General features: G+C 36.7%; 1 protein-coding gene across 1 annotated transcript in view; it reads left to right on the plus strand.

Annotated features, from left to right (window-relative positions):
* Window positions 1-11582, plus strand: part of LOC107777825 (actin-related protein 4) — a 44744-nt gene extending 33162 nt beyond the window's left edge. The window contains exons 16-28 of the mRNA XM_075240423.1: window positions 5804-5858; window positions 6795-6876; window positions 6982-7034; window positions 7212-7265; window positions 7340-7400; window positions 8355-8406; window positions 8939-9005; window positions 9749-9811; window positions 9931-9993; window positions 10460-10522; window positions 10658-10722; window positions 11179-11247; window positions 11402-11582. Of these exons, the coding sequence (XP_075096524.1) occupies window positions 5804-5858; window positions 6795-6876; window positions 6982-7034; window positions 7212-7265; window positions 7340-7400; window positions 8355-8406; window positions 8939-9005; window positions 9749-9811; window positions 9931-9993; window positions 10460-10522; window positions 10658-10722; window positions 11179-11247; window positions 11402-11447 (793 nt within the window). The 3' untranslated portion in view covers window positions 11448-11582. The remainder of the gene's footprint in view (window positions 1-5803; window positions 5859-6794; window positions 6877-6981; window positions 7035-7211; window positions 7266-7339; window positions 7401-8354; window positions 8407-8938; window positions 9006-9748; window positions 9812-9930; window positions 9994-10459; window positions 10523-10657; window positions 10723-11178; window positions 11248-11401) is intronic.
* The last annotated feature ends 1215 nt before the right edge of the window (window positions 11583-12797 follow it).

Here is a 12797-nt window from a genome sequence, read left to right on the forward strand (position 1 = left end):
GATCCTCGATGTTAACAACATGGATTCCCAAATTTGGATTGATGGTAAGGATGGCAGATTTTCAGTAAAGAGTTGCTATAGACTACTGCAGAAGCAAATAGGCCACTGGGATTTAAATTGGCCATGAAAAATGTTGTGGAGGTCTTTAGCACCTCTTTAAGTTGCTTGTTTTGGATGGATTGTAGCTAGGCAGGCATGTTTAACTCGAGAGATGTTACAGAGAAGAGGAGTACCTTTGTGCAACAGATGTTTTTTATGTGAAAGGTCCCAAGAATCGTTGGAACATCTTTTTTTGCATTGTGAGCACGTGATTTTTGCTTCACGAGAACTACTCCAAAAGAAATCGAAAAATAAAACAAATTGCCTTTGGGTACAATTTTGAGAATTTTGCGTGACCTTTTGGATAATTATTTGTCTGTGAATGTTTATCTTGTTTAATTAATTGGAAAATACCAAAATACATGTTGTATGCATATTTAGGATTTAATTGTGCATTTTTGAATTAATTAAACCATGTCCTATTTTTAAGAATGAAAATCACAAAAATATGAATTTTGGTAGCTTTGTCATTTTTTTGTTTAATTGTGTGATTTTATTTTTGTTTGATCTTGTGTGTTAATTATTGTTAAGGGTTAATTAATATCTTTTTTAAAATAAGCTTGGTTTTACAATTTAATTTAGGAATTTTGGTTTTTAGGAATTAAAAGAAAAGAGTGAAAATTGGTTTTTAGAAAGGAGTGAAAATTGGACCAGATCGGAACTGGGCCGTCTTGATTTTGACCAAAACCAGGCCCAAATTTCACCCCTATACCCGGTCCAGTCAATCTGGCAAAACGACCGCTCAAACGGCGTCGTTTCTGTCACGTTCAATCTGGACCGGTGATTTGTTTTGATCGAACGGTCCAGACCACTCCTCCCTTACCCATTTTTGACCCAACCCGGACCGCCCCGGTACAACTCCAAACGACACCGTGCCTATTAGCAAAATAATCCAGGCCATTGATCGTGCTTGATCCAACGGCCAGGATTAAACCACCCCCTCCGTATATAAATCCAACCTCACCTCGTACCCCCCTAAGCCATACCCCCTGTTCATCGTCTCTTTCAAAGACAAACCAAACGACCCTCGAAACCCTAGCCGCCCTGAAACCCTTTCGCCTGAAAGCCGGCGGCAACAATGCCGATGACCACGAAACTAACACCCCTAGAGCACCTAACCACCCTCTCCACGAATCCCTTACCCGTTTTGCTCGAATCAGCCTGTAGCTTCTCGAATCTTCAATCGAAGATTCGAGCAAAACTTGAAACCCACCCCAACCAGTCCCAAACTCACACCAAGGTACCCCCTGACCACCCTCGTTACGGATCTGTCGACCGCTTGCCTCGAATCAACCTCCAGCTTCTCGAATCTTCAATCGAAGATTCGAGCAAAACCTAAACCTTCCCCAACCGGCCCCAAACTCATACCAGACATCTCCCTGACTTCCCTCGTCACCAAATCACCGTTGGTTTGGTTCGAATCAGACCAGAACCGTTCGAACCCCAAATCGAACCCCCAAGAACCCTAGAAAACCAAAGGTTGAAGTTTGTCCGAAGAAAAGGAATTTGGGTGTCCAGTGGACCTTAGTCGAAGTGTTCTCAGTTGAGAACACTCGATTAAGGTCCGTTCGACCTCAAAAGGGTCCGAGTCAGAGTCCAAGTCAGGATCGTCTAGTGTCCGAGTTCTTGAGGTATTTTTCCTGTCCTGTTGGTTCCGTTTTGTATGTGTTTATATCTGTTTATTTGTTTAGTTTCGTTTTATTGATTTTTCAATTCTTTTTGTCGATTGATTCTGTCCTTCTTCAATGACCTTTTATTTGGTCGAACTTTTTCTGGTCATGGTCAATGTATATGATAAACTATATAATCGATTTGAATGAGTGTCGTCGATTAGTTAAGTTTTATTATGAATCCCTGTTTCTATCAATACGATTCAAATCACCTGTGTGTCTGTTCGATTCTGATTATTTGCTATTGATTGTATGTGTTGTAATTCGTGTAGTCGATTGAATAAGTGTCGTCGATTAGTTTTACATGCTTCAATTCTGATTGAATAACCTGATAATAATTTGATTCGTACTGCTTCAATTCTGATCGAATCATTGTTTGAATTTGATTGTGAATTGGTTATAGCTGTAGTACTTTAGTGATCAGTTAAAAATCAGTTATTAGGTTTGTAACTTAGAAAACAGATCGATGAAGCTTAGGGCATGACAGTAATACACAGGGGTTAAGGGGGTATTTTGGGATTTAAAAGGCTTGAAATGTTTAGTGTTAGTGGTCTGACCGTAAGGGTACTTAATTGACCATTAAACTAATACTTTGTCTAGTAGTAGTGGCTTGGGAAATATAACAGCATGGGAGATTAATTGAATATTATAAGCTGCTCATGCCTTTGGACACAAGACACTTGATAATGGGCTGTAAGAGAATATTATGGGCAAAAAGATGGTGGTGGTATTAGTTTAAGTGTTTCAAGAGGGCCGGGAAGGGGGCCAGTTTTGGTGGCATAAATAAAAGCATTGAGGACAGATTATGGGGGGGGGGGGTGGAGGTCTTAAAATCAGTTTAAAGATAGAATTAGAAGAACTAACAAATAAAAGAAAAGAGTCTTTCAGGGAGTATTGAGAAAGAGTTGAGGTTCAGTTTTAAAACGATAAACTTCAAGTGATAGCTGTTGGTACCTGTTGTTTGGTATTTGTAGTGGTTGTTTGCTGTATTGTATTGCTACTGCTGCTGCTGATCCTCTTCTTCCTCTTCTTGTATCGTCAATACCAGGTACACTTCGAGACTTTGATGTAGCATCTCGTATCGGATGTGAAATAGAAATGAAGCAAGTTTCCTGCTGCGGAATTATAGTGAAAAACTTCTGTTACATATATGGATAATTTGCTTATGATGCGTGTATTTGTCCACTGTAGTTAAGTATTCTGAACTCCAATGGACTGTGATGGACTGTTTGTTTTAACTTGTGGACTGTGGAGGACTGTTATAATAGATTCTAGAATTTAGAACATCAATCTGATTTAGTTAAACTAATTAGATGTGTATTCCTGGAAGCATAAGAGTTCTATAGCTAACAATCTGATTTAACTTGTGTTGATTAATGGAATCTCAGTTTGCTATCATATATATTCCACTAAATTATTTTTCTAGGATATAGTTGACTTTGAAATCAGTATGACAGCCACTTTAAGTTTGATGGCCCGGAATTCATTGTTATAGTATAAGTGTTGGTAATTCTGGATTAATAGTTCATAGCAGTAGTTAATCGAATTGAACATGCCTTATTAATAAGACTGCTTTGAATCTGCTCATGGATGTTAGTAGAATCAAATAATTGAGCTGTTTAGTCCAAAACTCGATCCCTCATTAGGAATCGCCATTAGTTAAACAGGTGGAGTAAGCTGAATTTAAATATGAGATTCAAATGATCAATTGTTCCTTAGTTTGAGTAGATAAACGTGATTCTCCCTTCTCATAATTTGTTGAGTGCACGTTAAATAACTTGAAGTTGTTCCAGTGATTCTGCGTTCAACTAGAATTGAAGCTGAGGTTAGTGGTCCACTTTGGACATTTTGGGCTTCGGTACTGTCACAAACGGCCCAGGTCTAGCTCTGATTGCATGTTCATTTGGACCTGGGCCCAGATCTATAGTTGGTTTGCTCTTTGTACACACTTAGATAAGGGTCTATTTATACGGACTGCATTCAGAACCTAAAGCGAATAAAAATTTGATTTCGTATGAGTTCAATAGGCCCAGGTCTTCTAATTCTTAAATAATGCAAAACTAATTAGGATCTTCTTCTTTGTTTTAGAGGCAAATAAAATAGAAAATTATAGATTGCTTTAGGATTGGGCCTTTAAATAAAAATGATGAGACGAGCCTCGCCGAGTAAAAATGCAAGTTGTGGGGCCCTCAATGAATGGTTAAAATAAAACATTTAGAAATCGGGACGGGCTATTTAGCAAATTTTACGGCCTTCCCCAAAATAATAACGCGTTAGTCTCTTTAGGCATGTATTTTAATAACATTACCTCCCTAAACTCGGGTGCACATTTATGTGACCAAAATCCAAATCTCAACGAAAGTCGAAACGTGTCGCTAATCACGGGTACATTGATTGTGACGTGGTTCGAGATGCATTTCCACGACGTTGCAAATTCCTTTTAAAAAATAATGAATGAGACGAGCCTCGACAAGCAAAAGTACACAAGATGCGGAGCCCTCTATACGTGTTGGTAAAATTACTTAGACTTCGGGATGGGCCGTTTAGCAAAATTTCACGGCCCTACCCAAAATAATGATACGCTAGTCGCTTTAGGCGCGCCTTTAATAATTTACTTTCTTAAACTCGGGTGCACACTTATATGACCCAAATCCAAATCTCAACAGAGTTGAAATGTGTCACTAACCACGGGTGCATTGATGTGACGTGGTTCGAGATGTATTTTCACGACGTTGCAATTCTCGTTAAAAAGTTAAAATTTGCAAAGTTTCAGCATGTATTAAAACCAGATAAATAAGCCGAATATGACAGTTGAGCGACCGTGCTAGAACCACGGAACTCGGGAATGCCTAACACCTTCTCCCGGGTTAACAGAATTCCTTATCCGGATTTCTGATTCACGGACTGTAATACAGAGTCAATTTTTCCTCGATTCGGGATTCAACCGGTGACTTGGGACACCATAAATCTCCCAAGTGGCGACTCTGAATTAAATAATAAATCCCGTTTCGATTGTCCTTTAATTGGAAAAACTCCCTTTGCGCCTTTGCGGGGCGCGGGTAAAAAGGAGGTGTGACATGCATTGTAACCAAATACAACAAATTTGGAATCTTTTCTGAACATGAGTGGAGTTCATTGAGTGATGCCAAGGAATGTGAAAGACCTACTGCTATGTTGGCAATACCAGAAAGTCAGGAAAGATCTGAAGAAAATCTGGAAGACTATACCCCTCCGCATCTTTTGGACCATTTGGTTGGAATGGAATAAGAGATGTTTTGAGAATCAAAGAAATCACCTAGCTTTTGTAAAGAATAGTTGCCTTCAAAATTTGTATTTCTGGTGTAAAGGAAATATAGTTGAAAACTTAGATCAGTTTATAGATTTTATAGGTATTTTGGGAATGTAACTGATGTAGATATGTTGTAACTTGTAATTTTTTGGGTACCTTCTTGGTACTCCTTTAATGAAACCTTTACCTTATCAAAAAAAAAAAAAGATACCAAAATAGTGTTGAAGTTAAATTGGCTATTGGTTAGACACCAAGAGCACAAATGAAATTCTTCAATAATTAAGAAGCTAAATTCGCTATTATTGTTGAAATGTGTGCACCACCTTATCTAAGAGTGTATGGTGTTAAAGAAGGCACACTCTATTTGTTTATCTCTACAACTATTTTCCCAAGCAAAGAGAGCTATACAAAGATGTTCTCTGGAATGCTCATCCATGCAATCAACTATACATCAAAAGTCATCCAATCATTTATACAAAATTGAAGCTCAAGTTACCAGTTCTGGAGTATTTTGTTTTATCTTATTGAAGTTGGTGAAGGAGTGGTTTGCATTTTTCTCTGTCCTCGGATCTGCTGACTATTTTCTTTTCAAGTTATAGCTGTTTCTATTTAGGAGACTGAATGCATGTGTGCTCTTTTTGTTACTCTACCTTTTTAACTGTTATGAATCTAGCAGTTTCTGCTTGCATCTTTTCTCTATTGCTCATTGGATATTGCTGAAAGAGCTGTTCTTGAACTAATACAGTGGTGGAGGATCGACTACTGTTGCTCCTGTTCATGATGGATATGTTCTTCAAAAGGTATCCCTCAACAAAGAACAACTGCCTAGTTTTTTCCGTTTTTTTTCCCTGATGACTGTAGTGTCTTCACTTAATTAAGAGTTTAACATATGATCACTTTTACCTATTTAGTTGAGCTATCTATTGTAAAATATACTACTTCCAGTTTGAAATATGACCTCTTTTCCTTTTCTTTCTTATGGAATTCTTTTGTTCAATTCCTAGCATTAGCAGAGCTCCTACTTAACAAACAGAGATCTCCATTAATGTTTGTACTTCTGACATGCGTCTGGGAATTGTTTAATTGCACTGAAGCAAATGAATTTGTTCCCGAATCTGCTAACCTCCTCTTCTCACTCTCAAAAATAAAATTAAAATAAAAAAGAAGTAATATCTATTATCTTGTTGTACTTCCCTCATGGTAAACTGAGGGCCTCAAATTGTATCTCGCTAGAATTTCTTTAAGAAAAATCATATAATGGTTTGGCTGGCATGTTTCCGTCGAGTAGATGTGTTAACTGACTATTCATTCATAGAATATTCCTTGCTGTTTTCTAAATTGTAAGCCAGAGTGAAGAAGAAATCAAGTCCAGGATATGGATTTTAAGGTGGAAAAGCTAATTAATCAATGCAGGATTGATCATGTACTTTAGATGTTGAAGATGGCAGGCACTCAAGATGAAAATTTTAGATGTTTATTTTGTCTATGGGAGGTGGAAGGAGGAAAAGGATTTCATGTTTAGTTGCATCATCCCTCCTCGTTGCATGGGGAGACAGGGTCTAAGTTGCTGGCGCACTTGTACAATCTTTCTTTTATATTTTGAAGGATGGGAAAATATTAGTGGCTATGGATGTTAAATCTTCAACACATGGTCTGTGCATTGTTGTCCAACTTCTCAAAGTTCTGTTTTTGGTTTCGTTGAACATATATTCTATGTTTCTTTATTTTGATAACAGGCGGTTGCTACATCTCCTATTGGGGGAGAAATTCTTACCGATTGCTTGATAAAAAGTTTGGAACAGAAAGGCATTACGGTTAGTTATTTATTGTCAGTTTCCCCCCTTAAGACATGATTTCATACACAATGATCTGCCTTATCTTGAAACAAACTTTTTTCCCCCCTTTTTCTCATTATTCTTCTAGATAAACCTCGGTACTCATTCAAGCGGAAGGAGATCCGTCCAGGAGAATTTCAGGTAACACACCCTTGTTTTTTAGTGCCATAACCAATCTGATTGTTTAATCCTCACCTAAATATAATTTTAAGTATCTTGGTTTATATTTCTTCATTACTATCTTTTTAAGCTTTGTTCACCATTAATCTTCTGATGTTTTGTCGAATTTCTTGATCACATTTATGCTTTGTTTCACAGACAGTAGACCTTGACTTCCCTGATACAACAGAGAGTTACAAACTGTATTGCCAGGTTAATCATTATTAGCATTTCCTTTCTTCAGTTGTTATTTCTCTTAGCTGCTCAGTCTTGTTCTGTTTTTGCAGAGAGCGATTGCAAGTGACATAAAAGAATGCGTCTCGCGAGCCCCAGATACTCCATATGATGGTTTGTTTCTCCTCTTAACTATTATATTCTTATACTCCTTTTGACTCATGGACTCTGTTGTTTATTATCCCTAAAAGATACAAATGTATCTAAATATGAGAAGGCAGTTCTCCAAATAACTTGCTTCCACTCCCAATTGAATGCCCACTTTTATTTTTTGAGGTTCAATTTTGGAAACAGTTACTTTGTCCTGCGAAATTTAATTGAGATACTATAAAAACTTATCATAAACTTTTAAAATGCAATTGGTAAAAAAAAAACTGTTTTGACTCTGAAACAGGAAAATGAGTTACTTTAGTTGGGTCAAGGTACTATTATGAACCAAAGCAGCTTCTATCATAGATCCTTATCTAGCATAGGTATTAAATATATGTTGTTTCCTCTTCCCTCATCCAACTCTGCCCTGAAAAACTATGAATCATCTAAAATCCAATGCAGGAGATATTTACAGGGAATTGAATCTTGACCTAAGTGTAGTGAAAGGATATTAACTCTGAAGATATTGCCAACATTCTATTATGTCTTGACAGAAATGACAGTTGTTTCTTTTGTATTCCCTCAGCTATAATGTACCCTTATCTAAAAGGAAACAGAAGAAGGGAAAGGGAGCAAAAGTAACTATCCTCATCCAACAAAATGTCACTGATATATTTTGGCCATAGTCTTCGACCTTTTAGTATATATTGCTGCTTACGTTGGCAGTTGACAGAAGAAGGAAAAAGGAAAAAATTAATCTTCCTCATCTAACAAAATGTCACCGATATCTTTGGCAATAGTCTTAGACCTTTTATTATATATACTATGCTCATTATGGCAGTTTTGATTGCTTCAAGTTCCAGTGATACTATATTCTTGTATGTTTTCATATGCTTTTTTTCTTTGGTGTTTTTCTGTATGTAGTATTTTCCTTTTTTGAAGTTTGAAAGTAATATGCTGCTACTCTATTTCTTGCAGATAGTTCATATTCAAACATTCCAACGACGTCTTATGAGCTACCTGACGGGCAGTAAGTGTTGTAGTCTTCCTCTGTTTCATTGGAGAATGAGTGATTGAGTTTCCTTAGATCTTTGGTTGAAGATCTAAATGCAAAAATCGGACCCCTTTTATTTCTTGGTTTGTAGTTTTACTCTTTCTTGGTATAACTAGAAGCCCCATGGTAGTGGTTTTCGGTCCCAGATTATTAGGCTTCAGCCGTTCAGAGTTGCTGCCTATAACCTATTTTGATTAACCTATGCCTTCTCAAAAACATGCGAGTCTCTTTCCTTAATTGGCTGAGTCCATCATTTAAACAATGTCAAGCTGAAGATAACATTCTGTATAAGTTTATATTAATTGAATTTGATGTGACATCTTTATACTTTTTCATACGACTCAAATATCTAGCGATGTCAAATATAGTAACTCATTCAATTCTCTCTCTCTCTCTCTCTGCAAAAAATCAATTAAGTCAATAAGATTGGAATTGGGGAATATTCCTTTGTATGGTTAAAATTAAGTTTCATATGCCTTCTATTTTTTTGTTTTGCATGATGAAACAGAACGATAGAAGTCGGAGCGGATAGATTCAAGATTCCTGATATTATTTTCAATCCATCATTAGTTCAGGTTGGTATTGCTTACCGTCCTAATTTTCGGGTTTCTTGTGTTGTTCTCTTATCTTGTGGGAGGCATGGTCTCATGGATGTATGTGAGCAGTTGTTTGTGCGCGACTTTCATCTTCTTCTGTGCATGATTCTGTATTTTAATAATCTTAAGATGTTGAATCTGTAATGCTTCTTGCCCTGCCTCCCCGCTGTCGTATTTTTCACTTTTTATGTATTGATCCTTCAGAAGTGGGGTATACTTATAGCTGAAGCACTCCTTGGTATGATCTGCAAGGTCCTATCTTTGCATTGCAATGATTAGAACTATATTTCAAGAATTATTTTGATGGTTAATGAGGATAGTGGACCTGGCTGTGCTAATTTACACACCTCCAGTACTGCTCACACAATTTGGTTCGATATTACCTTTTTAACTTTGCATCTCATTTCCTTGCATTTGAAGGTTCAACAAAGTTTATAGTATTTCAGGTCACAAAATAGTGGGATGTTTCTGGGGTGACAGTTTATTGTGCCATGATCTCTACCTTTGAGATTCAGATTTAGTTGTTGAATTGTCAAAGATATGTATTATTTGAGATATCAGTCTCTAATGATTTTTAATAAAGTATTTTTTCGGTGTTGTTTCTGTATAAGCATACCTATTATCTGGAGAATCTGTCATCTTGCCTTCTCAATCTAGCCGCTTCAGATTTTCTGGTTTATCTAGTCTTTTACTTTGGTGTTTTTCTTTCTGGTGCGTCACAGACTATCCCCGGTATGGAAAGTTTTGCTGAGACTGTTGCTTCTCTTCGCGGTCTACCACAAATGGTTGGTCCTTTCTCCCTTTGCTCAAATAGATAATATCAGTTGAAATTCGTCCTTCAAATTTTGTTCCTCTTTCGCATTTCCTTTGTCGTTTGGTGTAGTAATTTACTCAAAACTTTCAGGTTATCGAGAGCATTAACAAGTGCGATGTGGATATCCGAAGAGAACTTTTTAGTAGTATATTGGTAAAGCCATCAATGCTTCTTGTAATCTCTTTAAATATGAGGCTGAAGTTTCCTTTTTGCGCACTTCCCCTAATTTTTGTAGTTGCTTTTAACATTTAAATACTTGTGAAGATCATTTTATAAAAGTCAATTCTTTTAAATTCCCATTTTCACATTGTAAGCACTAAAACTGAGAGGACGCTTTCCTTCTGGAGAAAAAAAAAAAAATAGAAATTGCATGACAAAATAATTATAATTTTTCTAACTGGATGATACTCTTTATGACTTTGTAGATAAAAATTAGTATATAAAGAACAATATGAAAATTCAATGGCAGATTAGAGCCAGTGCTTTTCAAATTTATCATTGGATTAAGTCCCACACCTACGTACCACAAGCATATGGATTTCCGAAGACTGCTTTTATTTTGCTTGTTTGAATATGAAACTTTGGATGAGATTTTAGTTTGATTCACTGCTTAATACAGCTTGCTTGGGGAACAGCATCGATGCAGCAACTCAAAGAACGTCTGGAAAAGGATTTGCTAGAGGTGCCATTTCCCATTTAACTCTAACTATGCCCCTCTCACCTTTTATGCACTTGTTCAAATTCAAGGATAGCAGTCTTATCTTATCTCCTTAGCTTGAATACCTAATTTCATATCTCTGTCTGCGCTTTCTTCCAGGAGTCTCCTCAAGCAGCGAGAGTCAAAGTACTGGCCAGTGGAAATGCTACAGAAAGGAGATTCAGGTTAAACTATTACTCTGTAGTTCTCATTTCAGTCTTTCTCAGCCTCTCTTCATGGTAATAGTTCCTTTAGGTGTTGAGTGTATAAAGTAAAGGTTGAAGCTTTCAACTGTCTAGTTTGTTTTCTGGACTTTTTTCGTCTGGATGCAACATTCACGGATTGGTTTGGATTTCTCCCGATATTTGCTACTTCTAAGTTTAAAGCTGACAGCATATAACTGAAGCATTTTGCTTAGTAAAATTTCAAGTACTATTGGCATATCCTTTTTCCCCTTTCCCTTACCGTATATGTGCAGATTTGAGAAAACGGTAAACACACTCTTTTTTATTACTGCTTTTAGTAAAATCTTGAAATGCTAGTTTGAAGAGGATATATCTGTTGTTCCATAAATAATGGTTTGCACTTAGCAATTGGAGGCTTTCTTCACACAGTTCTGATCTAACAAAGGCGTTGTGCAGTGTTTGGATAGGGGGCAGCATATTGGCATCTCTTGGTTCCTTTCAACAAATGTGGTTTTCAAAGTCCGAGTAAGTTCTGCATGTTTCTTTGAAACCAATGCTACTTTTCAGTTTTGACAAGCAACAGTACTCCTAATTTTTGTTTCCTTTAAAACAGCTCTTCCTACGCCGCATAATTACAGTGGGTTTTAATGAGTACACCTTTTCATTATGCTGATGACAGGTACGAAGAGCATGGGGCATCTTACGTTCAAAGAAAATGTCCGTAAGATGATTTCTTGCCGTTCTGTTATATTTTGGTGGAAAGCACTGTATTTATTTGACTAGCATCAAGCAAAGATATTTTTCCAAGTGGACTTGCTCTGCTCAAGTCTTGTACCATTAGGAATCTGTATCACTTTATACCATTGTTCTGTAATGCACTGGTAGTACCAAGGTACATCCATATCGGACTTGCACCGATGACTGACATAGTAGGAATCTGAGTGACTTGCTATTTGTGTTAGGCTGTTAGCTGTACCACTACTGCAGCTGTTCAATGGAAATGCTAGATTAAACACCTTGTGCTAATTGCTAAGACCTTGTTCGACAACTAAGTGGACAAAGACCCCTTTGTAACAATTGGAAGTTTACCGAGGCAACACTGGCGATGGGTCAATCACGCTGCATTCCATGTCTAAAGGTTGAAAACTGGCAACCTCAAGTGATGAAGCAAGAAGTTCTAGCAAATCCAATCGAGTGGTGAAATGATTGTATGATATCTCAGACAAAAGGTGGTCTCATTCGCTTTTCGAGGATGCAATGTGTATTGTGATAACTTGTTGGGTCGAACCTTCTCTAGAGGAAGAAACAGAAAACGTTAGGTGGTTTAGGCATGAGAGATCCCATAGCTAATATGATCATTATCTTGCTTAAAGACAATAAAAAAATTGGTTAAAAAGATTTTCGTTTATTCTCATTTTACTGTGTTGGGTGGGTCACAATCCAATTGATGCTGGGCTAAGATCACTTTTAATCAACGTTCGAAATTATTTATTTCTAATAGCCGCAAGTGTCTAAATTTATATATATATATATATATATATTGTATGTATATGTATTAGTTATTATTTGAGAGCGACTATGCAATATCATTATCTTGTTGAGCTTGTAGCATCTCCATTGATATGAAAATATTTCGCTAATATTCAACAAATTAAAAAGGATAACTTTGTTATATTACCAACCTTTATCGTTATTTGTGATCATTCGTCATTACTTAGGGAAAATCACAAACAAGAATCTCTTATATTAAACATATTTGTCATTTGTAGCCTTATGCTCATGCACTTCCAATCAATTTCAACATATAATTCTTTTTTCATACAGTTAAAGCGATAACTAGAAAAACTTACATGGCTAATGGTCTAAAAAATTGTACTCTGATTTGACTTATAATCTAGAGGAGCTTAGATGGTCAAATGAGCCGACTATTTTCCGGATTGTAATAGTGTAATTTAGTAGAAATAACACCATGTAGTCGCTTTGAGCAACACCATGTAGTAGCTTTGAGCTCCTATATATAAATCATATTCAGTAAAGATTACTCAATTTTGACAAATTTCATATCGGTAATGCTT

This window comes from Nicotiana tabacum, chromosome 20, assembly GCF_000715075.1.
Source record: "Nicotiana tabacum cultivar K326 chromosome 20, ASM71507v2, whole genome shotgun sequence".
Classification (NCBI taxonomy): Eukaryota; Viridiplantae; Streptophyta; class Magnoliopsida; order Solanales; family Solanaceae; genus Nicotiana; species Nicotiana tabacum.